Source organism: Carassius gibelio, chromosome A11, assembly GCF_023724105.1.
Source record: "Carassius gibelio isolate Cgi1373 ecotype wild population from Czech Republic chromosome A11, carGib1.2-hapl.c, whole genome shotgun sequence".
In the NCBI taxonomy this organism is placed as follows: Eukaryota; Metazoa; Chordata; class Actinopteri; order Cypriniformes; family Cyprinidae; genus Carassius; species Carassius gibelio.
The window spans coordinates 6,205,798-6,221,852 of record NC_068381.1 but is presented as its reverse complement, the minus strand read 5'-3'; the positions used below and the strand labels follow the sequence as shown (position 1 = coordinate 6,221,852).

The 16,055-nt window shown below is 36.7% G+C and overlaps 1 protein-coding gene across 3 annotated transcripts in view; it reads left to right on the top strand.

Moving 5' to 3' along the window:
- LOC128022158 (macrophage-stimulating protein receptor-like) overlaps positions 1-13,427 on the top strand; it is a 28,242-nt gene extending 14,815 nt beyond the window's left edge. The window contains exons 21-22 of one of the 3 annotated variants that reach the window (XM_052609446.1): positions 4,569-5,212; positions 11,624-11,769. In XM_052609446.1, coding sequence (XP_052465406.1) covers positions 4,569-4,800 — 232 coding nt within the window. In that variant the 3' untranslated portion in view covers positions 4,801-5,212; positions 11,624-11,769. Of the gene's footprint in view, positions 1-4,568; positions 5,213-11,623 lie in introns of those variants that run through there. The other 2 variants (XM_052609445.1, XM_052609447.1) reach the window with 2 other exon arrangements.
- Positions 13,428-16,055: the final 2,628 nt, after the last annotated feature.

Genomic DNA, 16,055 nt, shown 5'->3' with positions numbered 1-16,055 from the left:
CCAAACACAGCAGAATGGTAGGAAACTTCACTCCTCTTATTATTTCTCTTTTACTATAGCGATTTATTTTTAGATACGTGATCTGAGTCTTTCATATAGTTGTTTTATAAATGCAGTAACTTTGAAATCAGCTCCGAAAGTTCCTGTCAAGTGTTTAAAAACGAATTGATTTAATAACGTGTTGAATGAATTTGGTAAGAACGGTAGGCTATTCTATGTTTTTTAATACATAGAGGTTATTAATATAGGCTGAAATATAGTGTTTTTTTTATAGTGTAAAGGTGATCTTATGGTGCTTAGGCTGTTAATATAATATAGAGGAAGATCAATCTTAATTATTTTTACTATAATTTTTACTTGTAATTTTTTTTAAATTCAGATCTGGACATCGGAGCAGGAAGTTTTTGTCAAACAGTTCATTGGTGATAAATGAATATTTGACCTGAGGCTTTTTTTAACCTGTCGATTTGATTTTTAAATGATTTCAATGACTTTTGGAAGTCAAGCCTTCTTGTACCTCAGTTGTTGTGTTTTATGAATTGTGGATGGAGTAATCAACTGAGTAATAAAGTTGAACAGAAGATCATGAACTCTTAAAGATGATGATGAAAAGAAAAGGTAATATTGCATATAAAATTATGTCTAAGTATGTAAAGGTGATCTTATGGTGCATTGCTCGTTAAAAGTTAGGCTGTTAATATAATATAGAGGAAGATCAATCTTAATTATATTTACTATATTAAAATGCATTTATTTTTTACATTCCTTAGTCGAAGTTTTCAGATCGGCACTTCGGAGCTTGTTCGCGACTCCGTTGATTCAGATCGGCACTTCGGAGCCTGTTCATGACTCCGTTGATTCAGATCGGCACTTCGGAGCCTGTTCGCGACTCCGTTGATTCAGATCGGCACTTCGGAGCCTGTTCGCGACTCCGTTGATTCAGTTCGGCACTTCGGAGCCTGTTCGCGACTCCGTTCATTCAGATCGGCACTTCGGAGCCTGTTCGCGACTCCGTTGATTCAGATCGGCACTTCGGAGCCTGTTCGCGACTCCGTTGATTCAGATCGGCACTTCGGAGCCTGTTCGCGACTCCGTTGATTCAGATCGGGAATTCGGAGCATGTTCGCGACTCCGTTGATTCAGTTCGGCACTTCGGAGCCTGTTCGCGACTCCGTTGATTCAGTTCGGCACTTCGGAGCTTGTTCGCGACTCCGTTGATTCTGATCGGCACTTCGGAGCCTGTTAGCGACTCCGTTGATTCAGATCGGCAATTCGGAGCCTGTTCGCGACTCGGTTGATTCATATCGGCACTTCGGAGCCTGTTCGCGACTCGGTTGATTCAAATCGAGACTCCAGAGACTGTTTGTCAAACAGTTCATTAGTGATAAGTGAATATTTGGACCTGAGGCTTTTTTTAACCTGTCGATTTGATTTTTTAATGATTTCAATGACTTTTGGAAGTCAAGCCTTCTTGTACCTCAGTTGCATGTGTTGTGTTTTATGAATTGTGCATAGTTTATCAACTGAGAAATAAAATTGAACAGAAATGATTATGAACTCTTAAAGATGATGATGAAAAGAAAAGGTAATATTGCATATAAAATTATATCTAAGTATGAACTAACTTGCGCAATACAGTAAATATTCTTAATCTACCCTAAATAAGTGAAAATGTTTGGCTCAGTTTACAGAAAAGTCCATCCTTTCATTATGATGCAGCATTGTTTCCTCCTCAGATGAGTTTTTAACATCTTTATTATTGCGGGGATTAGTGTGTAAGTGCTACACACACACACACTGGTCGGAGTTTGGGATCAGAATGATTTTTTATGTTTGTTTGTTTTTACAGGGGTTTCTTTAAATCATCAAAAATACAGGATTAAAAAATATATATTATTATGAAGTAAAAAAATATTTTTCTATTTTAATATACATTAAAATCTATTTTATTTCTGTGATTTTCAGCATCATTACTCCATTACTGATTTATTATCAGAGTTGTGCTGCTGAACTGTGATACTTCTTTCAGGATTATTTGATGAATGAAATGTTAAAAAGAAGAGCATTTATTTAAAATAGAAGTCTTTTCTAACAATAAACACTAGAGTTCAAAAGTTTATAACTTTTTTAGAATGTATTAAATTGATAAGAAGTGAATCAAAGATTAATATTGTAAGAAGAGATTTATATTTTGAATAAACGCTGTTCTTTAAAAAAAAAATTATACATCGAAGAATCCTGAAAAGGGTATCGCAGATTCCAAAATAATATTTGGCATCAAAACTATTATTAATTATAATAATAAATCATCATATTTTAATGATTTCTGAAGATCATGTGACACTGAAGACTGGAGGAATGATGCTGAAAATAAAGCTGCACATCACAGAAATAAATGATATTTTAAAGGATATTAAAATAGAAACTATTATTTTATATATTTTATTTTGATAAGTTTGAATTATTACTGATTTTTGACTGTAGCATTACCACCAATAGCCGCGTGTCGACAGCACTTGTATTGTCGAATACAACCTTTTTATTTGTTTCAAACAGTTCCTTGAACAATAATAAATGAAGTTCCTGAAGCTGACAATGAAGTAAATGTATAATAATTAGCACAGATGATTAATTTAGTGCTGTAAACGCGCGTGTGAGGGGCGGAGACGCGCCGCGGAGCGTCAGACGCGCGTGAGGACCAAACACAGCAGAACGGTAGGAAACTTCACTCCTCTTATTATTTCTCTTTTACTATAGCGATTTTTTTTTTAGATACGTGATCTGAGTCTTTCATAGAGTTGTTTTATAAACGCAGTATCTTTGAAATCAGCTCTGAAAGTTCCTGTCAAGTGTTTAAAAAAAATTATTTAATAACTTGTTGAATGAATTGGATTCTACATTTTTTTTACATAGAGGTTATTAATATAGGCTGAAATATAGTGTTTTGTTTATAGTATAAAGGTGATCTTATGGTGCATTGCTCGTTAAAAGTTATGTTCGCGACTCGGTTGATTCAGATCGGCACTTCGGAGCCTGTTCGCGACTCGGTTGATTCAGATCGGCACTTCGGAGCCTGTTCGCGACTCGGTTGATTTAGATCGGCACTTCTGAGTCTGTTCGCGACTCTGTTGATTCAGATCGGTACTTCGGAGTCTATTCGTGACTCCGTTGATTCAGATCGGCACTTCGCAGTCTGTTCGCGACTCGGTTGATTCAGATCGGCACTTCGGAGTCTGTTCGCGACTCCGTTGATTCAGATCGGCACTTCGCAGTCTGTTCGCGACTCGGTTGATTCAGATCGGCACATCGGAGTGTGTTCGCGACTCTGTTGATTCTTTTGATTCAGATCGGCACTTCGGAGCCTGTTCGCGACTCGGTTGATTCAGATCGGCACTGTTCGCGACTCGGTTGATTCTGTTGATTCAGATCGGCACTTGGAGCATGTTCGCGACTCTGTTGATTAAGATCGCACTTTGGAGTCTGTTCGCGACTCAGTTGATTCAGATTTATCAACTGAGAAAGTTGAACAGAAATGATCACGAACTCTTAAAGATGATGATGAAAAGAAAAGGTAATATTGCATATAAAATTATATCCTCCTATATAAATTATATTCCTCCTCAGATGAGTATTTAACATGTTTATTATTGTGGGCCATTAGTGTGTAGGCAGTGGTGGACAGTAACGGAGTAGCTTTACTTCGTACTGTACTTAAGTAGCGACATTTTTTAAGTATCTTTACTTTAGCTACTTGAGTCGTTTTATTTTGAGTAACTTTTAATTTTACTTCACTACATTCCAAAGCATAACATCGTTCTTTTAACTTCACTACATTTCATAAAACATATCGTTACTCCCTATAATATATCACGTGCTCCGACACGCAGGAGCGGTGTCTGATTCATCATGAACGAACTGAGTCTTTTCAAAATAAACCTTTAAATCGGATCGCAAATCGCACCAAACGATTCGTTTAGGAATTAGAATGATCCGATTGCAGCTGTTCTGGAGTCGACCACTCACTGATTCAAATGAACCGTTTAGTGCCAGTCTCCAGAAGTAAGAACCGGGAGATCTTGTGTTATTAATGTCGCAATTTTGGATTAATTATTGTAACTGAAAATCATATTAAGGTCAAAATTGCCAGTTGTTTGGGAACTAAATCCGTTGTAAAGAGTGATCTATTTAAGCCCACTGAAATGCTCGAGTGCAGATGATGCAGACACATCAATTGTAGGTAAAAACAAACAAAACCCAAACATTAAAATAACACAGATAACAATAACTCATGCACGTTCAAATTCCCTGCTGCCGTAATGTTAACAGTTTTATTAAAATGCTACCATCCTTGTTGTTACTTGTTGTGCTTGTTGCTTGTTGTTTTGAACACATATCATGATACCTCCACATCACTTCTTTGTAAAGATTTGGAAACTGTAGAACACAGTAAAATAGTGTAGCAATAGGATGTGGCAACATGACCGGTGGTGAGATTAACCAGTGGAAAGTGAAGTTCATATGCCTGGCCACAACTGAGAGATGACTAACCATCACCTCTGTATCTGCAGATTCACCATTATGTTACAGTGTTGGGACCCCGACCCTGAGAGGAGACCAACTTTCTCCACGCTAGTGTCCGCTGTGATGAGTATTCTGTCTAGCCTGGAAGGAGAGCACTACATCAGTCTGAAGGTCACATACGTCAATCTGGACCAGCCCCGCCCCTATCCTGCCCTAACAGACTCTGCAGACGAATACGACTCATCAGATGCCGATGATGCAGGCTCAGTCTCTAGCTGACTGGCCAACTGGTTTGAAGTAGCATAGGCTACTAGAATGCTATTTTAGCAGTACTATTTTAAAGGAATCATTCACCCAAAGATGAAAATTTGCTGAAATCCATCCAAGATGTAGATGAGTTTATTTTATCAAATGTTTAAGATAAAACAGATGATAAAACATCACAATAATCTGCACTTTAACACATTAATGGTGGATTTGTTTATTACAAACACCCAGCTTTTCACTTCACAAGACATTATTTGATGGACTGGGGTCATGTGGATTATTGTGATGGTTTTATCAGCTGTTTGGACTCTCTTTCTGACGGCACCCATTCACTGCAGAGGATCCACTGGTGAGCAAGTGAAGTAATGCTGAATTTCTCCAAATATTTTCTGATGGAGAAACAAACATCTTGGATGGCCTAAGGGTAAGTAAAATTTTTTAGCAAGTATTCCGTTCCAAAGTCCATGCCCATTATGTGCCAGAATGCCACATAAATATTGGAAATCTTTTGAATTATGTTCATATGTAGTTTATATGACATGTACTATACTTTTGTCCTTGTACTTTATGTGCAGTATTTTCCAACACAAACCATTAAACTTCCAATAGAAGTCTATTGTTCATGAAACGTTCACTTTTGTGAGATACCTGTGCATAATTTAGAAATCAAGTCAACAGTGAGAGCACTGAAAGTGTTAGCACACATTTAAGTTTCACATTTCAAGCACTGCATTCATTAGAATATCATATTTCAGATGTAGAGGATGTATATTTTATTCTTGAAACAATTACTTTTTTTATGTGACTTATTTTCTGTATATTATTATTATAATCAAATACAGAAAATCCTGGTCTGCACCACTTTATTTTGAAGATATCTGTTATTAGTAAGCCTTTACTTGGTATTTGGTTTGTGATTATATCAGATGCTTGTACATAAAATGGATTCGGTGTACAATGTTTGGGATGAGTCAGCGGTCAAAGGTGTTGAGTTGATTTATATCACTGTGCTGCAGTTATGGAGCCTGTAGAAATGAGTGAGAATTTGATATCTTTGGTGCATATTCCTAAATAAAATATAATTTTGCCAAAGGTGCCAGTTTTAGTGTGCACTTGAATTATTGTGGGTAGTGCCACCAACCAGCAATATGCTAATGTAGCTTGTCATGTCATGACTACTGAATATTACATGAATGCATAACAGAACATTATCTAATTGCAAAATCAATCTCAATGAATATTTAGCTTCAAGAACTGAAATTATTTATTGTCATGGGAATGTCATTTTCATATACTATGTAAGGAATTTCTGTATTTCTTGGTATTTGGTGTACTTTGAAAATTAAAATTATATTAAAAGCAGTTTTTGTTCAAACGTAATGACAATGGGTCTGTATATTGAAATTGTATTGAAAAATTACAGTTGTACTCTAATTGTTTAGACAGGATTTTTGGAGTAAAATGTGACTTGACAAGGCTGATGTTATATTTGTCTTTGCCTTTTAAAACGTTACAAAAAATACAAGCTGTATCTTTGAGCTTTAGCTACAGATGAACACCCGGGGTCATTAAAAGCCATTTTATAATGGAGCAAACATAATGAGATGCGCTTTTCTAACTGTTTGAAAAAAAAGTCCTGGATTCACACACACACACACACACACACACACACACACACACACACACACACACACACACACACACACACACACACACACACACACACACACACACAAACACACACACAAACCGGTCAGAGTTTGAGATCAGAATGATTTATTATGTGTTTTTTTTTATCACACAAATAAATGATATTTTAAAGGATATTAAAATAGAAACCATTTAAAAATTATTACTGATTTTTGACTGTAGCATCACTACCAATAGCCGCGTGTCGACAGCAGGTGGCGCTGTTGATCTATAATCCCTTGCAGAGACACTGAAATACAACCTTTTTTTTTTCAAACAGTTCATTAAACAATAATAAATGAAGTACCTGAAGCTGACAATGAAGTAAATGTATAATAATTAGCACAGATGATTAATTTACCGCTGTAGACGCGCGTGTGAGGAGCGGAGACGCGCCGCGGAGCGTCAAACGCGCGTGAGGACCAAACACAGCAGAATGGTAGGAAACTTCACTCCTCTTATTATTTCTCTTTTACTATAGCGATTTATTTTTAGATACGTGATCTGAGTCTTTCATATAGTTGTTTTATAAATGCAGTAACTTTGAAATCAGCTCCGAAAGTTCCTGTCAAGTGTTTAAAAACGAATTGATTTAATAACGTGTTGAATGAATTTGGTAAGAACGGTAGGCTATTCTATGTTTTTTAATACATAGAGGTTATTAATATAGGCTGAAATATAGTGTTTTTTTATAGTGTAAAGGTGATTTTATGGTTCTTAGGCTGTTAATATAATATAGAGGAAGATCAATCTTAATTATTTTTACTATAATTTTTACTTGTAATTTTTTTTTAATTCAGATCTGGACATCGGAGCAGGAAGTTTTTGTTAAACAGTTCATTGGTGATAAATGAATATTTGACCTGAGGCTTTTTTTAACCTGTCGATTTGATTTTTAAATGATTTCAATGACTTTTGGAAGTCAAGCCTTCTTGTACCTCAGTTGTTGTGTTTTATGAATTGTGGATGGAGTAATCAACTGAGTAATAAAGTTGAACAGAAATGATCATGAACTCTTAAAGATGATGATGAAAAGAAAAGGTAATATTGCATATAAAATTATGTCTAAGTATGAACTAACTTGAAACATAGTGTTTTTTATAGTGTAAAGGTGATCTTATGGTGCATTGCTCGTTAAAAGTTAGGCTGTTAATATAATATAGAGGAAGATCAATCTTAATTATATTTACTATATTAAAATGCATTTATTTTTTACATTCCTTAGTCGAAGTTTTCAGATCGGCACTTCGGAGCTTCTTCGCGACTCCTTTGATTCAGATCGGCAGTTCGGAGCCTGTTCATGACTCCGTTGATTCAGTTCGGCACTTCGGAGCCTGTTCGCGACTCCGTTGATTCAGATCGGCACTTCTGAGCCTGTTCGCGACTCCGTTGATTCAGTTCGGCACTTCGGAGCTCCTTCGCGACTCCGTTGATTCAGTTCGGCACTTCGGAGCCTGTTCGCGACTCCGTTGATTCAGATCGGCACTTCGGAGCCTGTTCGCGACTCCGTTGATTCAGATCGGCACTTCGGAGCCTGTTCGCGACTCCGTTGATTCAGATCGGGAATTCGGAGCATGTTCGCGACTCCGTTGATTCAGTTCGGCACTTCGGAGCCTGTTCGCGACTCGGTTGATTCAGATCGGCACTTCGGAGCCTGTTCGCGACTCCGTTGATTCAGATCGGCACTTCGGAGCCTGTTCGCGACTCCGTTGATTCAGATCGGGAATTCGGAGCATGTTCGCGACTCCGTTGATTCAGTTCGGCACTTCGGAGCCTGTTCGCGACTCCGTTGATTCAGTTCGGCACTTCGGAGCTTGTTCGCGACTCCGTTGATTCTGATCGGCACTTCGGAGCCTGTTCGCGACTCGGTTGATTCAGATCGGCACTTCGGAGCCTGTTCGCGACTCCGTTGATTCAGATCGGCAATTCGGAGCATGTTCGCGACTCGGTTGATTCATATCGGCACTTCGGAGCCTGTTCGCGACTCGGTTGATTCAAATCGAGACTCCAGAGACTGTTTGTCAAACAGTTCATTAGTGATAAGTGAATATTTGGACCTGAGGCTTTTTTTAACCTGTCGATTTGATTTTTTAATGATTTCAATGACTTTTGGAAGTCAAGCCTTCTTGTACCAGTTGCATATGTTTTATGAATTGTGCATAGTTTATCAACTGAGAAATAAAATTGAACAGAAATGATTATGAACTCTTAAAGATGATGATGAAAAGAAAAGGTAATATTGCATATAAAATTATATCTAAGTATGAACTAACTTGCGCAATACAGTAAATATTCTTAATCTACCCTAAATAAGTGAAAATGTTTGGCTCAGTTTACAGAAAAGTCCATCCTTTCATTATGATGCAGCATTGTTTCCTCCTCAGATGAGTTTTTAACATCTTTATTATTGCGGGGATTAGTGTGTAAGTGCTACACATACACACACTGGTCGGAGTTTGTTTTTACAGGGGTTTCTTTAAATCATCAAAAATACAGGATTAAAAAATATATATTATTATGAAGTAAAAAAATATTTTTCTATTTTAATATACATTAAAATCTATTTTATTTCTGTGATTTTCAGCATCATTACTCCATTACTGATTTATTATCAGAGTTGTGCTGCTGAACTGTGATACTTCATTCAGGATTATTTGATGAATGAAATGTTAAAAAGAAGAGCATTTATTTAAAATAGAAGTCTTTTCTAACAATAAACACTAGAGTTCAAAAGTTTATAACTTTTTTAGAATGTATTAAATTGATAAGAAGTGAATCAAAGATTAATATTGTAAGAAGAGATTTATATTTTGAATAAACGCTGTTCTTTAAAAAAAAAAAATTATACATCGAAGAATCCTGAAAAGGGTATCGCAGATTCCAAAATAATATTTGGCATCAAAACTATTATTAATTATAATAATAAATCATCATATTTTAATGATTTCTGAAGATGTGACACTGAAGACTGGAGGAATGATGCTGAAAATACAGCTGCACATCACAGAAATAAATGATATTTTAAAGGATATTAAAATAGAAACTATTATTTTATATATTTTATTTTGATAAGTTTGAATTATTACTGATTTTTTGACTGTAGCATCACCACCAATAGCCGCGTGTCGACAGCACTTGTATTGTCGAATACAACCTTTTTATTTGTTTCAAACAGTTCCTTGAACAATAATAAATGAAGTTCCTGAAGCTGACAATGAAGTAAATGTATAATAATTAGCACAGATGATTAATTTAGTGCTGTAAACGCGCGTGTGAGGAGCGGAGACGCGCCGCGGAGCGTCAGACGCGCGTGAGGACCAAACACAGCAGAACGGTAGGAAACTTCACTCCTCTTATTATTTCTCTTTTACTATAGCGATTTTTTTTTAGATACGTGATCTGAGTCTTTCATAGAGTTGTTTTATAAACGCAGTAACTTTGAAATCAGCTCTGAAAGTTCCTGTCAAGTGTTTAAAAAAAATTATTTAATAACTTGTTGAATGAATTGGATTCTACATTTTTTTTACATAGAGGTTATTAATATAGGCTGAAATATAGTGTTTTGTTTATAGTATAAAGGTGATCTTATGGTGCATTGCTCGTTAAAAGTTATGTTCGCGACTCGGTTGATTCAGATCGGCACTTCGGAGCCTGTTCGCGACTCGGTTGATTCAGATCGGCACTTCGGAGCCTGTTCGCGACTCGGTTGATTTAGATCGGCACTTCTGAGTCTGTTCGCGACTCCGTTGATTCAGATCGGTACTTCGGAGTCTATTCGTGACTCCGTTGATTCAGATCGGCACTTCGCAGTCTGTTCGCGACTCGGTTGATTCAGATCGGCACTTCGGAGTCTGTTCGTGACTCCGTTGATTCAGATCGGCACTTCGCAGTCTGTTCGCGACTCCGTTGATTCAGATCGGCACTTCGGAGCCTGTTCGCGACTCGGTTGATTCAGATCGGCACATCGGAGCGTGTTCGCGACTCTGTTGATTCTTTTGATTCAGATCGGCACTTCGGAGCCTGTTCGCGACTCAGTTGATTCAGATCGGCACTGTTCGCGACTCGGTTGATTCTGTTGATTCAGATCGGCACTTCGGAGCATGTTCGCGACTCTGTTGATTAAGATCGGCACTTTATCAACTGAGAAAGTTGAACAGAAATGATCACGAACTCTTAAAGATGATGATGAAAAGAAAAGGTAATATTGCATATAAAATTATATCCTCCTATATAAATTATATTCCTCCTCAGATGAGTATTTAACATGTTTATTATTGTGGGCCATTAGTGTGTAGGCAGTGGTGGACAGTAACGGAGTAGCTTTACTTCGTCGTTTTATTTTGAGTAACTTTTAATTTGACTTCACTACATTCCAAAGCATAACATCGTTCTTTTAACTTCACTACATTTCATAAAACATATCGTTACTCCCTATAATATATCACGTGCTCCGACACGCAGGAGCGGTGTCTGATTCATCATGAACAAACTGAGTCTTTTCAAAATAAACCTTTAAATCGGATCGCAAATCGCACCAAACGATTCGTTTAGGAATTAGAATGATCCGATTGCAGCTGTTCTGGAGTCGACCACTCACTGATTCAGATGAACCGTTTAGTGCCAGTCTCCAGAAGTAAGAACCGGGAGCTCTTGTGTTATTAATGTCGCAATTTTGGATTAATTATTGTAACTGGAAATCATATTAAGGTCAAAATTGCCAGTTGTTTGGGAACTAAATCCGTTGTAAAGAGTGATCTATTTAAGCCCACTGAAATGCTCGAGTGCAGATGATGCAGACACATCAATTGTAGGTAAAAACAAACAAAACCCAAACATTAAAATAACACAGATTAAATACAATAACTCATGCACGTTCAAATTCCCTGCTGCCGTAATGTTAACAGTTTTATTAAAATGCTACCATCCTTGTTGTTACTTGTTGTGCTTGTTGCTTGTTGTTTTGAACACATATCATGATACCTCCACATCACTTCTTTGTAAAGATTTGGAAACTGTAGAACACAGTAAAATAGTGTAGCAATAGGATGTGGCAACATGACCGGTGGTGAGGTTAACCAGTGGAAAGTGAAGTTCATATGCCTGGCCACAACTGAGAGATGACTAACCATCACCTCTGTATCTGCAGATTCACCATTATGTTACAGTGTTGGGACCCCGACCCTGAGAGGAGACCAACTTTCTCCACGCTAGTGTCCGCTGTGATGAGTATTCTGTCTAGCCTGGAAGGAGAGCACTACATCAGTCTGAAGGTCACATACGTCAATCTGGACCAGCCCCGCCCCTACCCTGCCCTAACAGACTCTGCAGACGAATACGACTCATCAGATGCCGATGATGCAGGCTCAGTCTCTAGCTGACTGGCCAACTGGTTTGAAGTAGCATAGGCTACTAGAATGCTATTTTAGCAGTACTATTTTAAAGGAATCATTCACCCAAAGATGAAAATTTGCTGAAATCCATCCAAGATGTAGATGAGTTTATTTTATCAAATGTTTAAGATAAAACAGATGATAAAACATCACAATAATCTGCACTTTAACACATTAATGGTGGATTTGTTTATTACAAACACCCAGCTTTTCACTTCACAAGACATTATTTGATGGACTGGAGTCATGTGGATTATTGTGATGGTTTTACTCTCATTCTGACGGCACCCATTCACTGCAGAGGATCCACTGGTGAGCAAGTGAAGTAATGCTGAATTTCTCCAAATATTTTCTGATGGAGAAACAAACATCTTGGATGGCCTAAGGGTAAGTAAATTTTTTTAGCAAGTATTCCGTTCCAAAGTCCATGCCCATTATGTGCCAGAATGCCACATAAATATTGGAAATCTTTTGAATTATGTTCATGTGTAGTTTATATGACATTTCATATATTGCATATGACAGACACAACACTTGCCATTGAGTCAATACTGTCTAACACCTCATGGCTGTGCTTTTAGTTACTTTACTTTTGTCCTTGTACTTTATGTGCATTTTCCAACACAAACCACTAAACTTCCAATAGAAGTCTATTGTTCATGAAACATTCACTTTTGTGAGATACCTGTGCATAATTTAGAAATCAAGTCAACAGTGAGAGCACTGAAAGTGTTAGCACACATTTAAGTTTCACATTTCAAGCACTGCATTCATTAGAATATCATATTTCAGATGTAGAGGATGTATATTTTATTCTTGAAACAATTACTTTTTTTATGTGACTTATTTTCTGTATATTATTATTATAATCAAATACAGAAAATCCTGGTCTGCACCACTTTATTTTGAAGATATCTGTTATTAGTTAGCGTTTACTCGGTATTTGGTTTGTGATTATATCAGATGCTTGTACATAAAATGGATTCAGTGTACAATGTTTGGGATGAGTCAGCGGTCAAAGGTGTTGAGTTGATTTATATCACTGTGCTGCAGTTATGGAGCCTGTAGAAATGAGTGAGAATTTGATATCTTTGGTGCATATTCCTAAATAAAAAAATGTTTTGCCAAAGGTGCCAGTTTTAGTGTGCACTTGAATTATCGTGGGTAGTGCCACCAACCAGCAATATGCTAATGTAGCTTGTCATGTCATGACTACTGAATATTACATGAATGCATAACAGAACATTATCTAATTGCTAAATCAATCTCAATGAATATTTAGCTTCAAGAACTGAAATTATTAATTGTCATGGGAATGTCATTTTCATTTACTATGTAAGGAATTTCTGTATTTCTTGGTTTTTGGTGTACTTTGAAAATTAAAATTATATTAAAAGCAGTTTTTGTTCAAACGTAATGACAATGGGTCTGTATATTGAAATCGTATTGAAAAATTACAGTTGTACTCTACTTGTTTAGACAGGATTTTTGGAGTAAAATGTGACTTGACAAGGCTGATGTTATATTTGTCTTTGCCTTTTAAAACGTTACAAAAAATACAAGCTGTATCTTTGAGCTTTAGCTACAGATGAACACCCGGGGTCAGTAAAAGCCATTTATAATGGAGCAAACATTATGAGATGCGCTTTTCTAACTGTTTGAAAAAAAGTCCTGCATTCACACACACACACACACACACACACACACACACACACACACACACACACACACACACACACACACACACTCACAACACACTCAGAGTTTGAGATCAGAATGATTTATTATGTGTTTTTTTTATCTCACAAATAAATTATATTTTAAAGGATATTAAAATAGAAACCATTATTTTATACATATATTTTATTTTGATAAGTTTGAATTATTACTGATTTTTGACTGTAGCATCACTACCAATAACCGCGTGTCGACAGCAGGTGGCGCTGTTGATCTAACATCTATCTTTCAGTACTTTTTTACTTAAGTACATAAAAAATCGAGTACTTTTGTACTTTCACTTGAGTAAAATTGAAAAAGGAGTACTTTTACTCTTACTGGAGTAATATTTTATTATATGTATCTGTATACTTTTACTCAAGTACTTGATTTGTGTACTTCGTCCACCACTGATAATTATGCCATTTAAATTCCAATATTTGCTTTTAAAACAAAATTATTTGTGTGTGTGTGTGTGTGTGTGTGTGAGTTCATGTATTTCCAAATTTCTGTATTACATATTAAGTAAATGATTCCTAGTCACTATGCATTATATTCTGTTTAAATATTCAGACTATAAAACCTGCTATATTGCATTGACTGTATTACTGTGCACTTGAAACAGGGGGAAACAAACATAATATTGTTCTTCCCTCCCATGTCCCTCGCTCACTTCCTTTGTTACAAGATAAAATAACATAAATAAATAAGTAAATTCCCGGAAGATGCAGCCTTATGTGAGCTCGTATCTGTACCAGTGTCAAAAGTGTGTGAGTGAGGGAGAGAGAGAAAGAGAATTTCCTACTGGGTGAGCAGAGATGAATAGTGAGCTGCTCTCGCCACATAGTCACAACCTGCAGCCTTGAACCCTTTCATCATGTTTTAACAGCTTAGATTTAGGTCTTTGTGCTTTCAACACACACACACACACACACACACACATACACCCACACACGCAATCATTTACTGAGATACCAACATACAAATCAAATACTTCAGCTCCGTTCCAAATCCAGTGAACTGCCTTGCTGTCTGTTGCCTATATGGACAACTGCCGTTTAAGACCGACATAGAGCATTAATGACTGATTTAATGTTGCTGCCCTAAGTAAATGTCTAAATCAACAAAAATGTTTGAAAGTTTTTCGAAGATGTCCATTTGGTTTTGAAAACGTTATCTCTGAACATTTTTTTAACTGTTTTAAAAATATTTTTCTACTTGACATCCAAGTGTTATACGTTGCAAACAATGTGTCATACTGCAAACATTGTGCAAACAAGTTTCTAAAAAGTGAATAATGTATAAATAATGTTTGTATGCAACATTTCAGAACATTATTTAAGAATAGATCACTCTGAATGAATGATCTATTAGGCTTACTGGGTAAACGTTTGTACATAACAGTTTACCAGCTGGAGTTGCCACAAGCTCCACTAGAGGGCACTCCATTCTGTACCCTTGCCATCCACCCTGAACTCCATTTACCATTATTCCTTTGCCAAAACGCTTCAGTTCACAGCTGTCACATGTAAGGAGGACTATAAACCTTGCACACACATGCACACATATATTGCTGAGTATTGTTAGCCTGATGCATCTCCTTGTAGCCTTGTCTCTTCAACTTTTTTACCTAATTTCTGATCATTTGCTGCCTGCCCTGACCTTTGTCTGTTTTGTGGAGTACTCTTTTGTCTCGCCCTAGATTATACCTGTTTGCTGGTGTGTGCCTGTTTGATCACTCTTTTAAAAAAAAACACTACACTTGGATCCAACTCTGTTGCTGCGCTCCCCTCATTACAATAACTTAAAGAGAACCTTTCCTCTTTTTTTTTTTCAATGAGGGGACCCCCCCTCCCCTACACACCACCAAACACGAACATAATTTAAGAAAAGATAACTCTGAATGAACATTCCATAAGCATTATTGGATGAATGTTTGTTCATCCAGTTCACCCCCCCCACCCCAATCAAACACACACAATTTAAATCGTTTTGATTGTCTAGAAAAGCCCTTTATAAATGGAATGAGTATTTTTATCAGCTGTTTGGACTCTCATTCTGATGGCACCCATTCACTACAGAGGACTCAAACACTTACAATGTAGCGATGTGATGCTACATTATTCCAAATCTGCTCTGTTTTTTTTTTTTTTTTGGGTGAACTATTCCTTTAAGAATGTAGAATGTTTTTTTTTTTAAGTGTTGTAATCTCCTTAAAATGATTTTTTTTTTTTAGGTAGGCAGTTCAATTGGTTTTATAACAGAGCCCATAATTTAAATCATTAATGCCACATGACTTTGCTTGTGTGATGATACAATGCTTGATTCTGATGATACATTTTAATTGTACAAGACTGAAATCAACTTGATGAAATTAGCTGGCATGATAAATTTATGCTGCTGGTATTAGAAAGAGAGGATGATACGTAGATAGGTATAATGATAGGTAGATGAGGCTAGTGAGTCAAAAAC